We start from the raw sequence: 25,166 nt of genomic DNA on the forward strand, positions 1-25,166 counted from the left end.
GCTTGTAAAACAAAATGTAAGCTGTAGTCCCTTTATGCCGCACAAATCAAAAATAAAACTGTTTTTTATGGAGACCCGAATCCACAAATTAAGTCTCTGAGGAAGCATAAGCGTTTTTTGCATACTTGCCTGCATTCTTATTGTACAAGGGTGTGAAGAAAGTATCCTTCTCAGCTCCTTTCCCTTCTACAAGCCTGAGTCCAAAAAAAGTTGGGACGCTGTGTCAAACAGAATTCAATCATTTGCAAATGGTGTTTGTGACAATAGTTTTATGAAGTGTTCCTGAGCCCATGTAGTCATATTCTTTATATAATCATGTGTTCAGAAAGTGGTGAACCTCTCTCCATCCTCACTTGTGAACGACTGAGTCTTTCCAGGATGCCTCTTTCATACCCAATCATGATACTATCACCTGTTATCAATGAACCTGTTTACCTGTGGAATGTTCCAAACAGGTGTTTTTGGAGCATTCCATATCTTTCCCAGTCTTTAGTTGCTCCTGTCCCAACTTGTTTGAAACATGTTGCTGTATCAGATTCAGAATAAGCAGATATTTACAAAAATCAATGAAGTTGATGAGGACAAACGTTGAATATAATATCTTCATACTGTTTTCAACTGAGTATGTGTTAAAAAGGATTAGAAAAATTTCACATTTCCTTTCTGTTTCACACAGCGTTGCAAATTTTTGGAATCAGGGTTGTACTTTAAACTTAACACTTTTAACTACTTTTCATTAAATTCGCTTAAAATGTCTTGAACGTGGATGCTTCAAAGTCAGTGACTGCTGTCATGTTAAAACACAGCCTGATGTAATACATGGAAAAGAGATAGCAAGAGACCAAAAACCTCTTGAGAAGGCCAGAAGTGGGGAAACAGTCAGACCCTTTTCTGAAACGAGAAAAAACATTTTCAAGAGGCTGTGTGGAGAGGCGGATACAGACAGCAGTGAAAGTCCAAAGAGAGCGCAGTTGGAAGCATGCCTTCCTCATGACAGCTGAAGCCGTGTGTGTGTGTTGTGCTGTTTACGCCGTGTGGCGGCTCCTCGAGGCAGAGAGCGGTCTCAGCTGAGAGGTGTGTGTCTGTCACAGACAGCGACCCACATACACGGATGGATGGCTCAGAGCACACAGGTGGAAAAGCAGGCCAACTTTTCCAGACTTGAGTTTTTTTTTTCCTCTTCCAGAGAATTAACATAAGTAATTTGAAATGTTTTGACAGCACTCCAGAATTATTTATAGTCCTCAAAACGTGGCACAGAAAAATCCTTCCCTGTGTGTGTGGATTGGTCACACAGGACTGACGCTGACACAGATGGGTCTGAGGAACAATCATCACTGTCTTCAGGCTAATGGAGGCTAATGGAATACTTTTATATAGCGATTGTACTAAAATCCTATATTCTCAGTGACAGTCTGCAGCAGATCTGATTAATAACTATGAGGTCTCCTCAACAGCACAGCACAACTTGACAGTACCTTTCATAGTTAACCTTGAAACTGACGTTCCTTTATCTTGCCAAGCCAAATTGTACATAATAATCCCCATAGACCCCCATATTAAAATCAGACAGTATGAAACATGAACTTCGTCTCCATGATGTCACCCATAGTTTCTGAAGAGCCACTGTGAAGCTCAGGGACAGCGATTCCGGCTGGTGCCATCTTGGCAGCGTCTGACTCCACCAAATTCCTAATCCAAAACTGGGCAAAGAGGTGGAGCGTGGTTGAAGCTGAAGCCGGCCAAATGAAGCCCAGTTGCTGAAACCTAGTGGCTAACTGTCACTCGTGCCCATAATTATGCATAACTTAAAGCCTCAATTTAATTCAAATGAGTCAGTTATATAAAATTTGTAAAATTCAATTTCATGAATTAGCTATAGAGAATAAATCTTCAGGCTGTAAACAATAAAAATGAATATGGGGGTCCATGGGGAGTGACTCACTTTCGAAGCCAGCCTCAAGTTCTCATTCAAAGAACTGTTTTTGCCCTTTTGTGTTGCTTTTATGTTTCAGCCCTGGAGGTTGCAAATTGATTAAAATGTCCATCTTAACAGCAGAAATAGCCTGGTCACACAAACTGATCGCGTTAACCCTAACCTTAACCTACCTATCAAGATGTGGTAAATAGCGCATCTCGATACTTACTAATTTTATGTCAAGCTTGTGAAAGAGGTAACATAACACATGCAGCACACCACTTGACATATGTATTTGTCTGTGTAATTTGTCTCAACCAGTGGATTTTCAGCATCAGAGGACAGAACAGGACTCTTTAAGAGGACTTTCCGTCTGTGCAGTGAACACATTGAGAGGCATCACTTCAGCACTGACTTACCTTACAAACAATCAACAACTTTTTTGGTTTATGCTGATGAAGTATTGACCATAATACATTCATATACATCAAATTATCGTCTAATACATCACATAACACACTGCTAAAAACTTGCTCCGTGCTGTCACTGGTAAAATGAAATTATTGACACACCATTGAAGTTTAGTGTTCCCCGAAAGGAAAGGGCCCCCCAAAAGGCCAGATGAAGATTTGAAGGTTTGATCAATCAAGCAACATGATTTCAGTACATTTAACACAAAGACTCCTTGTGATAGGGTGAGAATTGCAGTTTTCCCCACATACTGTCTGTGAAAAATGGGAAAAATTATGGGAAAAATGATTCCAAGTGAGTAAGCTGGACATAGCAGCATTTTATGGAGGCAATAAGCTTTGAGAACAGTTCAATATGCTTTTAATAGCAACAGTCATTTTAATGTGGATGAAGTGCACACTACATTCATACTTCAGTTGTCTTGGTAGTACACTGTTAAACTTGACACCACCTTCATATACAGAGCTGAATATCTACAGAAGTTAAACACACAAACCTCCTCTATGAACAGCCACTTACTCTGCAGTTTCTTGAAATTTTTATTGGGGAAGGACGTGCCTGAAGGACACCGCTGTGCAGACAATTTTCTCTTTCTGCAAGGGTAAAGAAACACAGCCCAGAGGAAAAAGCTTGCGAAGTATTAATGAGGAGAAAAGTGACAGGCCGATTTCTGTTGTAAATAGCAGTGAGGAGGCTGCAGATGCAGACAATTGGAGTAGTACCAACAGTTCTACTGTGGCTGTTTTATGTGCATAATTACATATATTGTTTTAATGTTACATTGATTTTCTGTGGGTGGTTTTATTTATATTGATACTTTGGTACTGTGTTTGTTATGATGTTATTATGCCTATGTGGTTTTAGTGCATTCTTTCAGGTTGATATAGACTGCTGTTTTGTGTTGTTAATGTTACTTCCCTTAACACTAATGACCTGTTCCTGCTTGAGCTCTGATCCCTGTGATAGACAAAGCCCTGACCGATTGGACAAGAGGGGGTCGCCTCAGAGACCACAGAGGCAGCAGACCAGGAGCACGAGAGAGAACAAGAGCGACGGAGATGACAGCAACATGCTAGAGTAGGGCAGAGAGAAACAAGGGTGATAGAGATGGAGGACGGGAACCAGGACTGGACAATGTACAGAGAGGATGGGAGCAGTGAAGGGAGGGGAGCAAACGTTACAGCGTGACAGGCCGAGGAGCTCTGCCTGGCTGCATGAGCACCGTTGGGAATTAGTAACATTCTGGCAGATGAGAGGCAAGTTTGGCAGCTGTAGAGGTGTACCCCATACCGGCTGTGTGTTCGCTCTGCCCTCAGATGTCTGCTGTAGTCGTGTGGAGGCTCCCCCAGCGTCAGGGGAAAGAGACAGCCGGGAGCAACCACGCTGTGGAAGCATCCAGTGTGGCATACAGAACAGGCGGCCAGCATCAGACATTCAGCTCTCCCCACTTAGTCTTAGGACTTTCAAACTCTCCCCCTCTTCTGACTTCTAGATTTCATCCTTGTTCATTTTTATGTGAACTTTTGTCTATTTCAGCCCACATTTTAAGCAATTAGAGACCCCTCATAGCTATTGTGTTTTCTGTAAATCTTTTGTGGGCTTAGCCAGGTGCTGGCCAGTTGAAAACCTTGTGATTAAGGGTTCTTGTATTCATCTGCTTCGTATTGTTTGCAGTTTGCAGCGTTGCTCATCCGCTTTGTCAAAAGAACTTGTAAAATAAAAATAGCATCCGACCCCCCTTTACCCCTCAAACGTATTTCTAATTTTACTTGAATTTTGATCTTTTTTTGGTCTTGATGATGTTCCCTGAGGGATCTTTCAGAGAACACAAATGAAGAAAAAGTCAGTGTTTTCCGAAAAACTTGAGGCATTTCACAACTACACTGCACTTCTATCCTATGTCTGAGAGAAGATTCTCTTGGCTTTGCTTCATCCTCAGACCACAGGAAAATGGCTCAGTAGCCTCTGCTACTGATGCTGTATTTACTGTCGCTTCATTCACAGCTTTGAAAAGAAAAGAGTGAAAAAGAAGGCAGCAAAAGCCAGAGTTTGCTGCCTTGATGATGATCATGATGATGGATGAAATGCACATTCATAAGCAAAGCGAGTTGGAGGGGGACCATGGCTATGTTGACATTGGTGCTGGTGAGATGGAAAATGTGGCAACACAAGCTTTGGTCCTTGCAGTAAGTGAGTCTTGGAAGATCCCCATTGTCCCCATTCTTGCTTCTTAACATCATGACAAGAGCAGAGATAGCAAACATCATCCAGGAGAGTCAGGGTTGTCTCCTTGACATGTGATGGCTCCTCCCAAAATACTGTCGCAAGTCCATAGCCAGAAAATAAGGTGGCAGTACATGGAGGAGCTCCACACGCTTCAGGAGAAGAACGCTTTTAGTCTTGGCAACAAAGAACTCTGCACATTCAGTGGTGAAGTCAGAAAATGAAGGTCCACCCTGGAGCCCACCCAAGCTTTCAACCATCCAATAACGTAGTGTACCCTACATTAATCCAAAGGGAGAGTCAGTGGCTGATGATTGAACACCAGTGAGCATTGAAGAAGCAGATACCCAGTGAAGGCTTCTGAGTCAAAAATGTAGGACCCCCTGGGTGGAGCAGACACATGTGGTGAAGCTAGAGGAACATGCTGAATGGCTTGTGCTGCAAAGACCGGAGAGGAGAGTTGAGGTGATAACACTTGATTAAATAACTGAATAATCTGATTTATCTGGTATTGCTGGAGTTCCTCAGGCTATTCCTTGACTGGAGATTGCGTTTTTGATGCTTCCTGTTTCTGGGTCTGCATCTGCTGAATCTATGTTGGCCAAATTGTTCTCTAATCTTTCATTTGAGACCAAAAGGCAGAACTCAGATGTGCGACTTGCAGTTGTTTAAATGCAGATTTATTGATAAAATGTTGACACGAGGTCTGGAGATCTGAGCCAGAATGACAGGCGCGGAGCGAGCAGAGAAAGCTGAGTAGTTGTCTGGAAGGCAGATTGGCAAACACTCGGGGGGGCAGGCAGACAGAGAGCACAGAGATGATCAGCCTGAGGCACAGGAAAACAGATTCAGGCAAGCATGAGGAAAGTACTTAACAAGACTTGAACTTGGCCATACCGTAGTGCCACATTAGCCAATTAAAGACTCCGGTGGAGAGTGGAGTGTAGAGTGGGGGTATACGCTGCAGGAGCTTGACGAGTGGATGGGTTTTAGTGCAGGCTAATTGGCAGCAGGTGGGAAAACAAAACGCCACGCCTGGACAGACACACAGAAACACAGACAGAACATTTGTAACCTTAACATTGCTAAAAATAAAAAGCTAATGTTTTGTTTGGAAATTTCTTTAAAACAATTGCAGAACGTTCTCTGAGAATCTCTGCTGCTCTCGTGAAGAGCAAAGAATTATTTGCACGCTGAATGGTTTTGAAGCCCTGCAGGAGGTACCATTTATCACTGCGACCTCTGACAAGGTCTTGTGGGTATTACATAGGTATTGTGAGGCTTATATAATGAGCACACCTGCACACAATACACTTATTTGCCACAAGTGCATTTGAACAGTTGATTATGTTTCTTTCTTTTCTTCTCACTATATAAGCCTGCGCCTGTGTATTTGCCTGCAGAAGACCTTGCAGAAAGGTTTGCAACGAAGCAAATAAATGCTACCTACTAGAGGGCTTCAAGACTATTTACTGAGCTGGTTATTCTTTGTTTTTTACTTTGAGCCCTCTTATCCAGCACCTGATCCACTGGTTTGCTTAGATGTGTGCACATGCTTCTGTGTTTAAACTAGACTTTTATCAGAGCAGCAAACAAATGGCACTCTCCAAAACCTCCTCAAAGGAAAAATACTTTCGTACACACAGAAATCGACTCTGCATAATTATTTGTCAATGTCTTCTGACCTTTCTCTAGATATTTTGAGACAATGTCTTGAGAAGGTTTAGGAGACTGAAATGTTGTGTAGGAGAATTTTCACATTCCTGCTTAATGTTTTAGCTCTATTGTATGTCCATGTCCTTTGAATTGACAATCAGGTTTGAATGTGAAAACTAACATTTTCAGTCATTAATAAAGACGAAAGGATCACAAATTAAATTTTAAATAAGAGGACATAAGAAACAAAAAGATGGACAATATTTAAAAGTAATGTAAAAGTAAACATATTTTGTCAAATAAAATCAAAATAGAGACAACAACCTGGGCAAGTAGTAACAGCTGTGGCCAGCAGGGGCCCAGAGAGCTGCAGAGTAACGATTGCATTGTAGGGATGATACGGAGCAGAGGTGGGGACAGTGTTATGGCTTCAAACGCTTTTTTTATTTATAATTATTATTATTATTATTATTATTATTATTATTATTATTATTATTATCAAACATAGAGAAAACCCTCAAAATTAGCCATAGCACTCAGGGCTTAGGCCTAACCAAATGAGTCTTGAAGTCCAAATTCAAAGATTTCGTCACTACCGAAACACAGACCACACACAGGTTAGAGAGGCATCAGGTAAGAGGATGTGAGCAGAAGAGAGAAAAAAGAGAGAGAAAAAGGGGAGCTGGGGTTTGGCTTACCTGATGATGTCATGGGTCATGGGTGACACTTGACCAATCGTAGCTGAAACCTGGAGTTTATACATAAGTGTGAATACCTGGAGTATTGTGGAATACATGAAGGGGTCTGGAAGAGTTACATAATAAAGGTTAAATTGGTAATAATAAAAAGTTGGAGAGGACTGGATGATTGGGTCGTATGAGCTTCACATACAGAGCAGATCTTATCATGAAGACTCCAATCCAGAAACAGTATTTTGCCATTTGCTGGTCTGTAATCCATGAAAGGTACAGTGATACTGCAGCATCTCAACAGGCTACCTTGCAAAAATTAGCATGTGTCATTTATAGGGTATCTAATGTAAATAAGGGACTTCTGCAGCTGAATCTAATCAGCGATCGAAGCGGAGTCTGTTTCCTCATTGCGTGGCAGTTTCATAAATCAGATTTACAAGCTCATACAACACTTAAATCTGCAGCATTTGAGTCCTTTAACTGAAGGGCTGAAGCCTCGGGAGGCTGTTTAACAGTGCCTCTTTGGCCCTAACTTTATCAACCCTCTTCACTTCATTTTAGCTGCATTTATTCTCTTACAAGACAGTCATCTCCTTAGCAGCCTGCTTCATGTAGCACATAATTGCATTAGCCTTGTTAATTACTCTGTGTGATTGCATATTAAATGTCAGTCTTCCTTGTCCGTACTTTGACCGCCTGTTCCCCGCGCTGCGTCCCTGAGGGGCTCATCAAGTGCAGGCATCCCTGTGCTCTTCACAGATGAGTGCCACTCTAATGACCCTTTCCTCTAATGGCCTATTCAACCTATAGCACTATGGGTAATATTTAACAGGCCTCCTATGCTTGGGAATGGCAGGCCGAATCATAACGAGTGCCATCACCGTTTAGTGGCTATCAGCCAGCCAGCTGTAATAATGAAATGAAATACCACAGTGGAGCATGCCTGCTTGTTCACTTACTTCCAGCTGAGCAGCGATAGTAGTTAACTGTCATTTATGTAGTAACTTTGATCTCACAAAGTGTACACACTGAATATGTGGATCATGCCTGCATGTGCAGATTTGACCGAGTTCTGACTGAGAAGAAAGAAGCTCATCCATCCATCCATGAGTACACGTATTTGAATGCTGTGTATGATGATGTTCCAGAGTGGTTTCATTTGCTGCTGTTTCTTTCAGTCCAATAGAAAACTAGACCTACATAAGCGCTGTTTATAAGGTTAACAGCTCAGCAAACACCTTTGCAACAGAGTATAACTAACTAATGATAACACCATGGCCGTGTTCGTAGCTTTATCTCTCTTTCAGTGAGCTTTTAAACAGGAAGTAATGTACTTGGTGTCACAGCTGAGCTGATAATGCTTGCGTTCAGTCACCAGTGAGAGGAGCTCCACTGCTAAAAGCTGTTCATTTGATGGATTTTTTCTTTCAGTACTCTAAGTATCTCATTTTATAATGAGGCATTTCTTAATTATCTTATCTTACAGGGAGCGAGCTGTCTGAGAGAGAGTTCTTCCAGTTGCTGCCGGTGTTCAGCTGCTCTAACAAACGGCACATGGGACCTTGAACGTGCAAACACTCAACAAATGAAGAAATCAGCTCCGGCACGATGCTCGTATTTCAAACAGCTGACGGTGAATAGTTCCTCCTGGCAGTTCCCCTTGTAGCTCAGCAGGAAGCTGCGAGACCAGAGTAGAGAGATGGAGATGAAGGGAGCAGGTGTTACATTTTCCTCCCTCCCCAGGTCTCTGGTGATTCATATGAAGCGTTGAATAGCTGATGTGGTGATTACAGAGGCTGTGAGTGCAGATGAGAGCTTGAAAAGGACATGTAGCCTCGCAGGGCTAACTGGCTGCAGGTCTGTCTCTCTGCCAGCTGAAGGGAAGTGCAAGGCCGACCAACCCTGGGATCAAACCGTGCCAAACAGACGCCGAGAAGGTTTCACCCTAATGATGATGCTGATGAGGAAAGCCGGGGCAAAGTGCAATAAGCCAGATGGAGGAAGCGTAAGGAGATGAAAGGAGGGGAGAAGAGTGCTGAAGGCTGACGGTCTGCGCTTTCATCTCTGCCTCCACCCTGTCTCTGTTTCCTGAGCATTCTGTCTGACTGGCCCTGGAGAGCCTCCCTTAATCCTTCTTCTTACACAACATAGCTCCATTTCTTCTAACATCCATATTAAGACAGCACTTAGTTTAAGCACATGTGCAGCTCATGGCCTGTCCTCACCAGACTGATTACAAATGATAAATATTTGCTGTTTCAGGTCCCTGCATGAGCCACTGTTGGGGTCCAGACATCAGAATGTGGAGCAACACTGTGTGACAGTGAGTCAGACCAGGCTGCATCACAGTGACCTGGAAGCCTGATGAGTAACCCTGCACTGTTACATTCTGCATTGAATTCACAGGCACAGAAGTTGTGTGAAGAACATTTCCTCATGCTTCAGTGGCTCTGCGAGAAGATTGTAGGAAAACGGATAGAACATTTCAACATTTGTCGACATTTTCGCTACTCGCCAGAAGTTAATTAACGAAATTCCCTCAGTGTGATTTCTCGTAGATGTGTTCCTTGCAACAAGCAACACAAGCAAACAAAAACTAAGTCGTCTGCAGCAGTTTCACTGAAGATATCCACACTGTGCATGTGACGGCAAGTTCAACATCCATTTTAATGACTTTTTGGAGGTGGATTTTGCCTCTAGATTGCTGTTCGTGGTTGAAAACTGTCTTTGAAATGCCATGTTTGGTTACACTACATAAAACAGCCTGTGTAGTGTAATTTCTCAACATTTACTGTGTAACGATCAGTGTAACAATATTCTCGTAAATCTGATAGTGTCACCCTGCTTCTGACTTCTGGAACATGGAGAGTTCTTTACTTTATTCTTGACCTCTTGCCCACCCCGATGATTTGTCTCCCAGTTGCAAAGGTACTTTGCAATGCATGCGTCCCCTGTCAAGTCTGCACCAACAACAGAATGTTGTTTCTTTTCTGTCTTTATTGAATTTGTCACATTAAATATAAACATTAACAATTTAAAAGTCCCATATTGTGAAAAAATCACGTTTTCTGGGATTTGGGGTGTTATTTTGGGTCTCTGGTGCTGCCACACGCATACAACCTGTTAAATAAGACCGCCCATGCTTTTTTGAGTGAGATATGGATTTCTGAAAGAACCCTGCCTGCAGTTTCCAGATGAGCCGGTCAAATTCGGCGCGGCCAATGACGTCATTGACGCCACCAGAAACAGCACATCCTGAAAGGGACTGAAAGAGAGGGAACTAGAGGGAGGCGAGAATCTTTTCCTAGACCTGTGTTAACTTGTTGAAAAAGCTTTTTTAATATGGAACCTTTAACAAAAAGGTGCCAGCAAAATAAAAGGAAAAAAAAATCCCAGCAGCACATAGTTTCCATACAGCTTCAAATCATTGAAAATTCCAGAAACTCCATACAGGGGCACCACAAGCGCAGAAAGTTCTTATTACAATATACGTTCGTCTCTCTGCAGGCTGCATAGGCTGCCAGTACCTAATCATATTTTCAGCAGAAAGTATATCTATGTTCTTCCTTAATAGTGCAATGATCCCTCTGGCTCATTAAAGCCCAAAGTCAGTGAGCAGTGACTGCTGCAGAGTTACAACAAAGTAATCAGAGCATAGTCCCAATGCACAGAGCTTGGCTTGTAAAGGAATTCTGTGGGAAATATTAACTTTATGTCCACTAAATTATGATCACTTAGTCATGCTTCATAATCACTAGAATCATTAATTTTTCTTACTGCGTTTTTTTTTTCTTTTCTTTTTTTTTTTTTTATTACAGATGTGCTTCAAAATGTAATAGTGAATGAGACAGTGTGTGGGGCCAGAGGGTGGAATGTGCACGAGACCCAGCTCCATGTCATGTGGTGTTAGTGCTTGTTCCAGCAGGCTGCTGCCAGAGCTGCATAATGCCAGTTAAAAGTTAGCTTTAACCCAGCCTGGTGTGGAAAAACAGCAGCACGGCGACTTAACGCACGGTGATTTGGGAGTTCCCGGTGAACTCATGGAAGCCAGTGCCGTGTGCAAGCTGTGTGCTCATGTCAGATGCTTAGGACAGGACCTCGTGTCCAGAGGAGTGATGTTCTCTCATTAGTACACAGATATGTAAATCCCACTCTCTTTGCCTCTCATCAAACCCTTCCTCTTCATGCCAATACAGTGACAGAAAAGCTGAAACTGAAAACTGAAAAAAAGAAAACAGCAAAAAGAAACTGTCATTGAAAAAAGACTTAAAGAAAAAAACTGAAGATTGTCATTGAAAAATGAATCAAAACACACACAAAAAAATATCAAAATAAGATGAAATAACAATTGTTGGGACATTTTTCAGTGCCAATACAAGTGATTCAATGTTTTCTTTTACATTGCCAAATTTTCGACACATAAAATCAGAGGTTGCATGGTGATGGGTACTGGCGATCTGATTGTAAGTCAATATAATGTCCTCATACGTGTGTGTGTCTTTGTGTCAGACAAATGATTCAAGTCAACATAATGTCACCTGAAGTTGCGTGTGGAGTCGGCTCGAATCCACTAACTGAACTGACTTCTGACTAAAACTGCAAAACTAAACCAGCACTGCCAGTGAAACCTGTTGAATGTGTGGGAAGCCATGTTTGACGTAAGTGACCTGAATCAGCTCTGTGTTGAACTGAGCCACACAAAGCTTTCAGTGGAGAGACACCTCTCAAACGCAACTCTAGCTCATCAGTCAATGACCTCAACTCCTATTTCCTAAGTTATTAAATAATAAGAGACAGGAGGCTTTGCTGAGCGCTGTCATATACTATGTTTGTGGTGTCAAAGAGTGAAAATAGAGCGAGTTAAAGGCAAAAGGTCATTTCTGTTACTCTCTGAAAATCCTCCTCTCAGCTCATATTGAAGTTAGTGGAGGAATTGGATGGTACACCTGCCAGTCAGAAGGTCATGCAGTGAAATGTGTGAGTGTGTTTGCTGAGATAGTTAAAGTGCGAAAGAAGACAAAATTGCCGACATTCTGGCAAAAGAAAATTGACGATGAGTTATAAAGACCTTTTTAAGAGCAGTGAAACACCTTCACCCACTCTGTGTGGGATGTCACCCACACTATCCTCTGTGCACCCTGTTCATTATTTTAAATGAGAAAGAAAAAAGTGAAAGAAAATGTTGAATATTTCAGATTTTCTGAAAGTTGTGAATGAGAAATGTAACAGCTGGAGTGTTCTAATTGAGCTGAATATTTTGATGTTTGAATCAAGTTTCTGCATTGAAAAAAGGGGACGGAGTTGAGGGCCAAATACGGGGCTGAATAATAATTATTTGTATGGTTTTATTTGGTATTTGTATCTCTGTGTGTGCATGCATGCATGCGTGTGTGTGGATGTGTATTACTCATGTTCTGGGGTCATAAATCTGCCTACACAGTCATATCATGTGGGCTCGCCTTTCTTAAGACATAAATCATTAACTTAGGTTAGGTTTAGGTGAAGGTTAAGGTTAGGCAGTGGTTAGGGTAAGTCTCCAGGAAATGAGTATATGTCCCCTGAAATGATGGAAACTCTGTGTGTGAAGCATGCAGGCAGATTTGCTGGAAATTTACTTCTCTGTTGACATTTTGTGTGTGTGTATGTGTGTGTGTGTGTGTGTGTGTGTGTGTTTAGCAGAGCAGTGGCTTGTACCAGCAGCAGTCATGGATGGCAGGCAGTCTGTCAGCCCATATCGCTCCAGTGCCCCTCATGTACTTGCTGACCTGGCTGCTGCGACCCGTCACTCTCAGCTTCACACATGTGTACACACGCACACACACACACACACACACACGCACACACACCACTGCTACTATGACAAGTGAAATGCCAACAGAGAAGAAAATTTCCAGCAAAAAATGCCTGCATGCTTCATCTGTCTTTCCTGGATAAACAAATGCTCTAAAACAAGTGACATTCATCATCTGTGGAAACCAGATCCAGAGCAGACGTACCAGCCGAGGCCTTGTGATACCCACAATGTTTTACAAAAAAATCCCAGAATCTCTGTCAACAACACAATCCATCATCAGTTCTGTAAGAGTAGCAGTTGAGAGGTCTGGAACCAGGCTAATGCTACAATAAAAGGGTTGATGAGAGCACTGAAACTGATCCTTAAATTAAATGTGCTGTGAAACCAAAAGGCCAGAGAGGCCAGCACGTTCTGTGGGGCTGCAGGGTTGCTGATAATCAGCTGTGGGCTCCTCCACGTGAGATCGAACCTTCTCACATCGCACGCAGTCAGAGGTACGAGCTGTGTTAACACGCAGGCCTCACCTTCATCTCTCAGTCAGCTGTAAGAAAGAGGCTTGCTTTGCTGTCAGCGTGAGCAGCTGTTGCAGTGCGCTGCAGTGGCTCAGACCGAAATGAGCTCCGTTTCAGAGCAGGAGGCCAAGCGCTCGGTGACCAGCTGGCCACCATGCAACAGGAATCGCAATGAGTCGGTCAGGCCGCGAGGGGACACACCAGATGTTCAGCATGTTGTTGACTGACTCTGCTGTCTGCCCTCGGGCTCTCCCTCTCACACCTTCTCTTTCTTTAGGTCTCTCTCTAAAACCGCTCTGTTGCTTTGTGACCTTAAAACAACTACAATTCCCAGGAAAACAAAAGCAACAGGAGTCAATGAGAGAGAGAGTTTTGTCTCCACACTGAGGTAAACACACATTAGAGGGAGTACGATTACCTGATTTATCAATTTATTGGGAAAACCAACTGAATGGAATGAAATGCAGCCCAAAAACTGAGGATGCAGGCTGAGACAAAATCCATGAACAAAGCAGAAATACAAATAAGTAAGTTAACCGGTCGGGCAGGAATCCTGATGAGAGACACGAGCAGCAACTGAACAGAGAAAACAGAGTAAATACATGAGAGGGATGTTAATGAGAGACAGGAAAAACTAATCAGCAATCGCAATGGCGGGAAGTAAAAGAAAACAACACACGAGGAGAGGGAATTTTCAAAATAAAACAGGAAACAAACTACAAGAAGACCCCAAGATCGTGACGCATATTGTGTCACACACCTGTTTTCTCTTTCTCAGTTCAGTTTGACACGAGAAGGCTGTTTTTACCTTCATCTGCTGAAAGGGGAAACTTTCTCTCTGTTCATCTCTGTTTGAGATGTGAACATATGGCAGCTTTTTATGACATCACAACTTGTTAAGAGCCAATCATTGCCCAGTATGCAACTTACAACACAGTGATGTGGAACCTCCAGCCTCCTGGTAGGATACTCTGAAAATAGACTTTTCAGTGGAGTGGGAAACATTTTGCGACCAACAGTTTAACTTTGAAATTTTCATATACATTCTCTATATATTCTGGATTTGTCACAGAGAAGGAACAGATGGGCTTTTAGGGATTTGTAAGAAGGCCTAGTTTACTGAACTTTTTTTTTTGATCGATCAAAAAACTGTTCTGGCAAATTCTTATTTCTATCGTCTCAAACATGTCTGGAAGGGCCCTTCAAAGTCAAAGATCTGAAACATGAAGCTTTAAACAGCTGATGTGGAAGCCACACATGGCCTCGCTGATCACAGGTTTAGGCTGCTTGAAACTCTCCTGCAGGAGCATCCACTAATATCCTCTTGCTCTGCGGTCACGAGTCTTCTCGGACTCGTTAATGATGACGCTGTGTGAGAAGAAAAAGGTCAAGGTTGTGCCAAGGCGATCATGCGCTCGCGCATCTTCGCCGAGCAGCATTGATTTTCTGCAGCTGATGTTTCTGTCTGCCCGGAGAGGCAGCGTCCCTCTGCGCATGCGTCCGCAGGCGGGTTCTTGGAGCTGATGCCGCATTCTGGTGCTCCACATAAGCTCGTACATCCAAAACTTCTGGCTCAACCATGCCTGCTGTCCAATATTCTTACTTAATGACTAATTCTGGCATAATAGCCTGAGACAAACATTCGTCCCTCCCTTCCTATCATTATTCCTACGTAAAGTTCAAGGGCCTTAGAGTTTTACTTTAAATTTAAGTAGGAGTTTCATTAGCCTTTTTCTGTTATTGTGTAAACACAGACAGCCTATTTGGAGCTATCCAGGCTTAATTTTCGTCTTCAGATGATTGTTTTTTTTGGCCTGTTTCTTATTATATGAGAATCAAGTTATTTAATAATAAAATTGTGATGTATGCCAATACGGTTTCAAAACACGTTAATTCCTATTCCGATTGGCTGACACCCAAGCAAAGAAATACAATTTTATGCGGGAAATTAGTTGCCATGTCGCTCATTTATCTATTTTGGTAGCCACTGTGTTATGATTATTGTAACCTCGCCACATTACGTTTCATCACATTACGTTCTATCACACACATACACAAATCATAAAACACACGCAAATCATTAAAGCTTTTTCTTGGACTTTCCCAAAGAAAGCTGCTGGCTGTTCCAGCTGCTGAGGAAGCTCATGAGATGAACCAAACTGAGCTGAGATTTGATTTCTTTTCAAACGAATGTTTTCAAGGTCAAGAGAGAACTTTAACGCACATTAAATTTATATTTTAAGACGAAGAAGAGAATATCTACGTTAAATAAAAAATAGCAAATAAGACAAATCCTTCAAACATTCAATAAACGAAGTGTTGTTATGTACTTATATTATTTTATATTATCTATATATAAATGTATATTTATATTGCTAAAAATACAATACAATAAAGACGAATGAATATCCCATGTTGTACTTGCACAGAAAGGAAAACAAACGACAGGAAAACTAAAGTCTCCACCGTTTCCCGACTGCACCTGAAAGCAGCACAACCCATGCACACCGTCCCCGCAGTCCACAGCACACACAGCCGCTACCTGGCAGGCGGAATGGACGTGTCCTCCGGTACCCTCAGCTTCATCCTCAGCCCAGCGGAGCCGCGGGAAAAGCCAGGCCCGACATGACAGCCTCGGCACGGGAGAAGAAAGCCCGCCAGCAGCGTTGGGTGACTGTCCGGCCGGAGGCGGTGTGGGCTGCATGTCGCTACGCCGTGCTGGCCGCCCTGTGCGCCCTGTGCTACAGCAACTCTCTCCACGGGGAGTTAGTGCACGACGATGTGTGGGCTATCATCAACAACCCGGACGTCCGACCGGGCTCCAGCCTCAGAAACATCTTCAGCAACGACTTCTGGGGCAAGAGGATGGCGGACAATACGAGCCACAAGTCCTACAGACCGCTGTGCATCCTCACCTTCAAGTAAGTTCTTCCTGTTCTCCCAACTCCTCTGTTTTCAGCTCACCCGGAGCTCCGACGCCACTTTCCGCCAGTTGAACCGCAGCGTTATTGATGTTAGCCGGGGTGACAGTCCGGTCGCTAACTATGGCGTGAAAGCAGCATGCACGCGCACTTCAGGCTGACGTCATACAGCCGTCCCGTTATGGAAAGAAGCTGTTGCAGCCTCGTATTCAACTTTAGAGCAATACAACCTAATTATGCCATAAAACACCACCTTAAAGAGTCTAATAGTTGCTTTTTTATGAGACAGAAATTACCTCCAAGTGTGCCCTGCTCGCTTTTAACTACAGACGCACTCAGAGTCTGAGAGTAATATCATGGAGATTCCTCCAGAGATCAAGCCTCTGCTCCGGTTATCAGTGTTAATATAATGAGCTGGAGCAGAGGGAGTATCTCTGCTGGCCGGCTGCACGTCCAACTTGTCCCAGCACATCAAGTCCCCATGTCCGCATCGCCGGTGTGATGCGACTGAAGTATTAAAGGAATTCAGATCAGGCTGAGCCAAAAATACACGCAGAGAAAAGGTTTATGGGACTTGTTGCGCAGCTCTGTAGGACTCACTTCCCTGGCAGTGGAGTTGGAGGTGTGCTGCGAGGAGGTGATGGAAAAGTTCTGGTCAGAGCGATGGGAAAACACGGCATGTTGTGCAGTGTGCTGTGCTCCAGGAGGGCGGGTCTGCTGCGCTGGGTTTGGCGCTGGATGTCTGTCCGAGGAACCAGCGTCCAGATCAGGGTGGGATTGTGTTATAACCAGCGGTGCACGAAACTTTTTGTAGGCGGGTACTCAGGTGAGCTCCGGGAGATGGTGTTTGGTACTCACCCCATACATACCGTGGACTTAATAAACGCAATCCTCCTCGCTGTCCTCCTCGCTGTCTCCATCACTGCCCTCTGCTTCAGGTCCCTGCATGGCACACGATGAAGATGCACCTCTCAGTCCCTGGTTGAGCCTGTGATTGGCTGTTTCCATCCACAGGTCATCAGCTGGCTTTGGGTCATATATTCCTGTGGTCGTTTTTTGGCAGCTGCGTCTTTGCTGCACTGCTTGAAGGCAGTTTAAGAGACTATTTAACCACATTGATGTTGGTGTAACAGTCTGGATTTCTTGTATTTCCTCTCTGGACCAAGCCATACACAGAGGATGCTGCCAAGAGTTTTCCTGCTTTGTTTTGAGCACATTAATTTCTCTCACATTGAGCCTGTGTCAACAACTTGACAGAGGCAGGCCAAGGTGGTTTTTGTGATGTGACGTGATGAAGAGCAGCACCCAAATTTAAGCCGACTGCTCCTTTGCTCTTAAGTCCCCACTGATAGTTTGTGCAACTCAACCCATTAAATTATGTTAAGACTTAAAGTTCTGTATAATTAAGGGCGTTGCTGCTTTGACTGACAGGTAGCTGCTGAGTTTCAGCAGCCTGGTTTCATTTGTGTCACTGCCACCGAACTTCAGTGGCTCTTCAGAAGCCTGTGGGTGACATCACAGAGATGACGTCCATGTTTTTAGACTTTGATCCTGTACAACATGCACCTGATTTGTTTGCTAATGTGGATGCAAATAATATACCTTTCACCACATTTCGGTATGTTAGCAGTTAGTTATGAGGAAGGTGCCACGCAAGAGAAAAAGAGGACATCCCACACAGTGTTCCTAAATGAGGGAAATGAGCCAAACTGAGCCTCGCTGATGCAAAAGTGGATTGAAACGGAGCCAGAAAACGGTGGCGCCAAGGTTGCCAGCTTTCTTTTTTCTTTTCATGATGTGATTCAATTGAGGATGCAGCATTAACGTGTCACGCACAGGTCTGAGGTCAGAGATTGGTTTACATTTCAGACCTTAATAAAGGCTGTCCGCTCTCCCCCAAATTTAACTGCATGTTTGTGGAGAAAAAAGTAAAATTGGGGGGGGACAAACAGTTCCAGAGAACTTGGGCTTGGTGCCCAAAGTTACATAAGACTGTAAACTATGAGTAAGGCTGTGTATCAAACCGAAGTACTTTATGATGCATAGCACTGAGAACTGAAAAGTACCAGTACCAAAAGCTGACAACGAATGTGAGGTCAGATTTGTCATCTGTTTTTGGTTAGTTCTTAATTTTAAAGGTACAATATGTAATGTTTATCCAAGAATTTTAGTTTAAAATGTAAATAAATAAATAAATTAAAACAAAAATGACCAACAGAATGTGAAGAAATGATTAAAATAAACTCATAAAAGGAAGCATGAAGGAAATATGTGTCCACCTATTTTCCCCATTATCCCTTTCCACTGTTCAAACGATCACCAGCTGCAGACTGGTCAGAATAAACCCTTCATTCATGGAGTCAGATGTGAGAATATTCTGTCTCTACATGCCGTTTTCCCATGCTGCTGATGGATGACTTCCCTCTCACTTCCCGTTTCATGCTTCTAGTGCCCCTGCCTGTCGTGTCTTCACTGTGCCCAGAGTCCGAGTCCTGGTTGGACCTGCTATAAATCACCTCAGCCCTGTATTCCCTGTTGTAGCTGTCCTGTGTTGGTCTCAGGGGCTTTGGTCGGCCCTGGTGCGGCCGTGTTCACTGGGAAGCTGCTGAGCCCGGTTCCATTTCCCAGTAAGCACAAATACGTCGCTGGGATGTAATCTAAATTTGTTGGGAAGATGTAGTACTGGGATTGTTTGCTCACTGTCTCAGTGTCCTCGAGACATCGCTCTCCGTGACTTAAATAAACTACGGCTGAATGATCGTTACATTGTCCGACATGTGTTATACCTTCTGCAGATGCCAGTACGACCCTTATCTTCTGTTACACATCTCAGGCAAGACAACTCCTTGCACGAGCGCTGAGTCTAGTACGTCTCTGTACTGTATTGTACAGACATGTTTATGTCAACATCTTACTTTTCCACGCTGAATAAACCATAGATGTGTTTCCCTTTCACTCTATGCTGTACACAAATGAGCAGAACTGTATATATTTAACAATTGGATCAATACTGCCTGGATCAGTGATTTACATATTCCATGTTTTCAGACCATTCTTTCTGTTTTGAAAATCCAAACTTGATTTGAATGCAACTTGCTGTGCGTAACTTGCAATAATACGCCACATATACAAGAACACACACATCTAAATAACTCAGAGGTAAGGCTTGAATGTGATCAAATGAGACTCCCTTGAAAAACAAATTATAGCACCTTCCTGAATAAGTATGAGGGAAAGCAGCTGTTACGATTTATATTTCATACCTAGAAAGATGTTCTTTCTCAGACTTCCAAACTGTTCTCTCTGTAGTGCAAGACTGGGTGGTTTATATGCACGTATGTATGTATGCGTGTGTGTGTGTGTACAGACACACACGTGGAACTGGATTGGCTGGTCTGGTGACAGACATAATGTGTCCCCATGCGGAGCTCCATCAGCACTGTCTGCACTTAAGATAACGAAAACTGAGAGTCCTTGGCTGTGGATTCCCGTGTGTGCGTGTGTGTGTGTGTGTGAGTGTGTGTGTGTGTGTGTGTGTGTGTGCGCGTGTGCGTGCGTGTGCGTGCATGTGCGTGCGTGTGCATGCGTGTGTGCAGGCAGTAGGATGGTTTCATTGTTCGATGATGCTCAGTCTAATTACCCAACAGCACTACAGACCTCTCAAGCAGCTGCTTGCCAGTCCTCCCTCTGGTATTACAGTTGTTGAGGAAAATATTTGCGCCTTAATGCTTCTCCCGAGAACGGACAGCATGGCTTACAGCTTTGCAGGAGCATGTACTCAGACACACACACACAAACAGCGCTTAATGCCGAGTGTGTGCTGCAGACAGCAGAGCCACAGTAATGGCCAGAGACAATGGGGAATGTGATCTTTCAGGAGAGACAGGTGTTGCCTTATTGCTCACTTCAGTGGGTGGGAGGGTGGGGCGGGGGGGTTGTTCAGTGCTCTGGGTTGCAGCTTCCAGGGCTGTTTGGCCGTCAGCTTTTCCACACCATCTTCATTAGCCTGACATGTGAAGGACGCTGGCTCACATGGAGTGAATATGTAGCAACACTTTTCCTCATCTGTAAAATAGCCTGTAGCTCAATCCCTCACCCTCAGCTGCCCCAGCTGCTGTTTGCATGTGGAGGAAGGTGTAGCTAAGGAAAGGCACGCACACTTTGCTCTGTGGAGAAATAACAGCTGAAGGGTAATCAGGCCCATTTTCTCTGCTCTGCTCCTCCCTGTAGAAATTTACCAGCATTTGCTTGACTCCAATCAAGACTTTGTATAATTACAGGTATTAACAGATGCCAAGTTTCTGAAGATGGTGAATATGTGTGACAGATACACATCAGTGATACAACTGAGTTTACAGTGGGAACAAGGTTAGGTTCATTGTGTTAAAGCATTGCCTTTCAAAGTCTGACACTGGAATAAATCCTCTGCAGAACAGCATCATCTACACTCCTCCTTGTTTACAATGCTTGACCAGAAACAGACGTAGCTTCTTCATCTTTTCCAGCATAATAATATGTGACTCCACGCTTACAGCCATGACGTCTCTAACAGACTTGCATCTTAAATCTGCTGATGTTGTTGCACTTCTGAGAGTTTTGTTCAGCATGACTCTGTGTGTGTGTGTGTGTGTGTGTGTGTGCGCGTGCGTGAGACACCAAAACATAGCAAGATTTTTTTTTTTCTGTTCAGCATAGGTGCTTGTAATGGGAGAGAAAACCCTGGTTTGTGACTGTGGTTTTAACTACTTAAACTGACTAACACATTTAGAGATTCTGTCCGTGTTGTGGAATTCGTAGGGTCATATGTGGGTCTGTCCTCAGACAAAATCATGGCAGCTCCTGCAGATTCTGCTACAGTGCTCTTGTTTTCAGACAGAATGCAAAGCAAATTTTCAAGGCAGTGCAACTGCATGCAAGGTCAACAGAAGCATGCGATTAGATGCAAATTCACCTGGGGTGGCACAAACTGATGCAAACATGTGTTTGTGAGAGCTCAAAGTATGACAACATCTTTCTAAACACATCTCAAAACTTGTTTGATTTTGCTACTTCAAGTGTCTGAATTACTTCCATGAGTTTTGTGTCACATGTTGTAGCCTGGCCCGCTGATTTGGACCAGGCTACAAGAGCTAACCCTAATTTCCAGTTGTTTTCAGAACATTTGCATGCAGACTGTAGTGTCTTTGCATCATGCCTCTCCCTCTGTGCCCTCCTCTTCAACTCTTCTGCATCCCCCGTGGGGAGGAGTGTGCCTTTCAGTATGAAAATCTCTGTGTTTATTCATGTAGAATGCAAAGATACCAGGAAGGTTGATGGATTGGTGCTGCAGAATCAGTCAAACAGGAAAGTGGGAAGAACCGTTGAAAGGCACCCAGATTCAGACTGTCAGGACGTTTCAACTTTTCTGCTGTGAATTTCATTCAAGTTAGCAGGCTGATAACATTTCAAGCATTGATTCACTTTGTTCTCTCTCAGCCTGGACAGCTCTGGCTGACTTGTACTCTGCTTGAAATGAATTATGAGCTGTTACCCGAATCACCCGAGGAAGGTCTTTTTATGCATGCAGAGGAACACATGGGTGCACTCCCCCAGCACCTCTGGCCTGGGGGTCACTCCTAAGTGTATTTGTCTGCTTTACACATGGGGAAAAAAACACACACTCCCACCTACAAGCACACACACACACACACACACGCCCACAAGCCTGTGGTGAATCTATGGGGAATGTGCAGTTGGTCCAGCATTGTCTTTTCTGTGCCGTTGAACACTACAGGCTTTTTTCGATCAAGGTGAAGGACACACAGAGAACAAGTAAATACACACAAACTGCAGCCTCAAGGCACTTTTTATAGCTGAGGCCTTATGTGCACCACGGACTGAGCAATGATTATGGTGAGAAAACAAGGGAGAGAGAGAGAGAGATAGCAAGAGGCCATGCGATTAAAATAGAAACAGGAGGACAGATGACACTGACAGGGAAGGAAGATGTGGTGACGGATGCTCTTCTGGTAAATGAGGGGACAGGGAGGAGGACATGGTCATAGCAGATAATAGAAAGAGACAAGAGCAGGAGATGAAGAGTGAGAAATAAGAAATGACAAAGGAGAAGGGGAAGAAAGTGATAGATGATGCTGCTGGAGTCTGAGAGAAGCTGACTCAGGCAATGTGAGAGCTTCATTTCCCAATTGCTGTTTATCTATTTCAGAAGAAAAAAAAAACTTTATTACCTGAAGTTCGAGGATTCAGGACATGCTGTCATTTTGCCAGCAATTTAATTATCTGCCATCCTTGTTTCAGAAAGAGGCTTTTCTTTATCCTGTTTTCAAAGCTTATCTAAAGCATTTTCACCCTGTTTTCAGTTGTCTGCCCCTCTCGCCTGCAGTATTTTATTCAGCCTTTTTACAGCGCAGGGATTTGGTAAGGCAAATTACCATAGCTGTTACTGATGCAATGCTCTCCAGAATAATTAACAACCTATTTTTAGTATCCTCGCAACCTTCCTTTGGGTCATGGCCCAGTCTCCAGCATAGCAGAATATATCAGAGTAAAGGATCAGTCCCACTCAAATGAATATTACTACTCTTATTGGGAAAGAGTATGCTATTAAAGAGGAATTGCTAGCGACTGGATGACAAGCTGTGCATTAAAAAAACATATTAATGAGCTGACAGAGTCACTATTTATTATTTCTATTGCGTTTTATATGTAATGTCATGTAGTTTTTATTGTTTGATATGTATTTTTCATGTGTTGTTATCAGGGCGTCATTAAGAAAGACAGCTTCCTCTCCATGGCCTTTGCTGTTTCTGTGCTGCTGCGTGGTCACTCACCCGCAGAGAGACAGAGCACAATTAGCTCTCCCTCACCTCTCCAGCCCGGCAGTCACAGAGGACGCTGTTTGTCAGTGCACGCTTGGTTTCAAAATGCTGCTCATGTCAGAGTGTTTTGCTTTCGCTGTGGTAATGGAGGGGCCTAAAAGCAGCGTTGTTGATTCATCAACCAGAATGACGGCATGTCTCTACAGCTGCCGCTGAGACTACCTTGAACCTTGCTGTGGATAATTTTCATTGACCTCAGAGAATGATTCCCAGTAATTCTGGGAACTGCCTGACCTTTTCTTTACTGCCACTGTCCATTTTTGTTCACTTTTTGGGGGTCTGCGTTGAGGTAGCAGCAGGCTAAAACAGGGCTCCAGACTAAATCTTTGAATTTTCTCTGGTGCTCCCTGAAAATTTCAGTCAAGCCAGCACAACATATTTATGAGCACCGAGTGAAGTAGTACTTTGAGAGAAAGTCATTTTCCATGAGTTTTCAATTTGGGGCTTGGGCACCCCCTTAAACCATCAATTGATTAAAAAAAAAAGTTTAAACTTAGTGTTAAAACTACCAGTAACAGATGATTTGCTACACAGAACCATCTGGGAAGTCCATGGACACTGTTTGAAAAAGGGCAGGCACTTTCAAGAAATCCCTGACAGATGATCGGATGAACTGATTGGATGTCTATCACAGCCTAATGTCAGCCAATTAGATCAAAGAACCATATGACTTGTGGGAGAGTGAAACTCTTGCCAGTCAGTTGTGAGAGGAGTGAAAATATCTTTTCCCTCCAGATAAATCTTCAGTGCTGTCCTTTGCTTCTCTGTCATTGAGGAAATACTCTCCAGTTCTGGTATAACTGATGCTATCAGCATCCATGCTCACCCCTTTAGGAGCCACCATTGTTGTTTTGGAAGTAGCAGTAGCTTCTCGCACTGTCGACACACCCAAACCAGGCCTGTGTGTAGCTGCCAGTAGTTTTGACACCACTGAGTTGACATTCATATTGATATTCTTCTCATTCACCAATGCTCACCATCTGTCGTTTAGTGTACAAATCCCTCTTTGCAAATCGGTACATTTGAGCTGATTCCTTGGTTTTGTCAGTCCAGCAGACAGATGGGATGTTATTAGGTGGTTCTGTGCAGAACTGCTCGTGGTAGCACAGTCGCTGTATTAAAGCATGACACCTTGTGACACTGACAGCACTCTGATCTCATTCAAATATTTGTAGATTTGCGTCCATTGTGATTATATGTTAAGTCTGAGTTCTAGATTTTGAGTAATCTGTCGGCAAAATACAGATTTATCACTCGGGTGGGCATGAAGCTGTGGGTGTCTGACGTTGTGCAGTGTTTGCCTTAGATATTCTAGACGTTTCCTTGACTTGTTACAATAAAGATTGGAATTTGGGGCTGTCTCTTTAAAGTTTAAGTTCCTTGACTTTCAAGCTGTGGATTCTGTGATTCTTCCAATTTATGCTTTTTTCTTCTGCTCAAGGATAAAACTCACAACAGAACTCAATATGACATGACAGCAGTGTTGAAAATACTTTGACAAAAGCTGTCACACGTGTTTGTTCATCGACTGGAGGCTTCTCAAACATGTTGCTGTTGTGTGCTGTGAGACGTTGACTGGCTTGAATTGTTTCCCCAAATACCAATCAAGCCATCTTTGTCTTACTTCCCATCATTGTGTCATGTTTTCCTTCACGCTGTCGCTGGCTCAGCCAAGCTGTCATGGAGCCAAGATTTTGACAATTTTGGATGAGATGGACGACTTAAGACTCATATTGAAAAATTTGTGCCTGCTTGTTCAGGATAAGGGAAGTAATAAGTAATTCATACTTGTCCAAGACTGTTGAACGCAGCTACAGCCGTGGCTCTGCTTGCAGGACATCCCAAAATGTGTTGGCAGTTCTGCCAACTTACATTGTCAGCATTGCTTTCGTGTTTATATGCACAGAGTGGGAGCCAACAAGCCTGAGGATCTGAAATCTGAAATGTAATGTGAGTTTGAATGTCCTCCCAGTGCTCTTTGGGTTTCTGGTGGTCGGCTTACTCTCTCTGTCCAATGACATACAGGTTAGGTTAACCGGCTCTACTTTATTCATTTGGTTCAATACATCTTTGACTTTGATTTATCCTTTTCTACATGGGA

General features: G+C 43.3%; 1 protein-coding gene across 2 annotated transcripts in view; it reads left to right on the top strand.

Annotated features, from left to right (window-relative positions):
• The first annotated feature begins 15,783 nt into the window (after nt 1-15,783).
• The window catches only part of tmtc1 (transmembrane O-mannosyltransferase targeting cadherins 1), a 132,904-nt gene continuing 123,521 nt past the window's right edge, over nt 15,784-25,166 (top strand). For both annotated transcript variants that reach the window (XM_076722539.1, XM_076722540.1), the window contains exon 1: nt 15,784-16,187. In XM_076722539.1, the coding sequence (XP_076578654.1) occupies nt 15,892-16,187 (296 nt within the window). In that variant the 5' untranslated portion in view covers nt 15,784-15,891. The remainder of the gene's footprint in view (nt 16,188-25,166) is intronic.

The sequence above is a fragment of the Chaetodon auriga genome, chromosome 22 (assembly GCF_051107435.1).
Source record: "Chaetodon auriga isolate fChaAug3 chromosome 22, fChaAug3.hap1, whole genome shotgun sequence".
Taxonomy (NCBI): Eukaryota; Metazoa; Chordata; class Actinopteri; order Chaetodontiformes; family Chaetodontidae; genus Chaetodon; species Chaetodon auriga.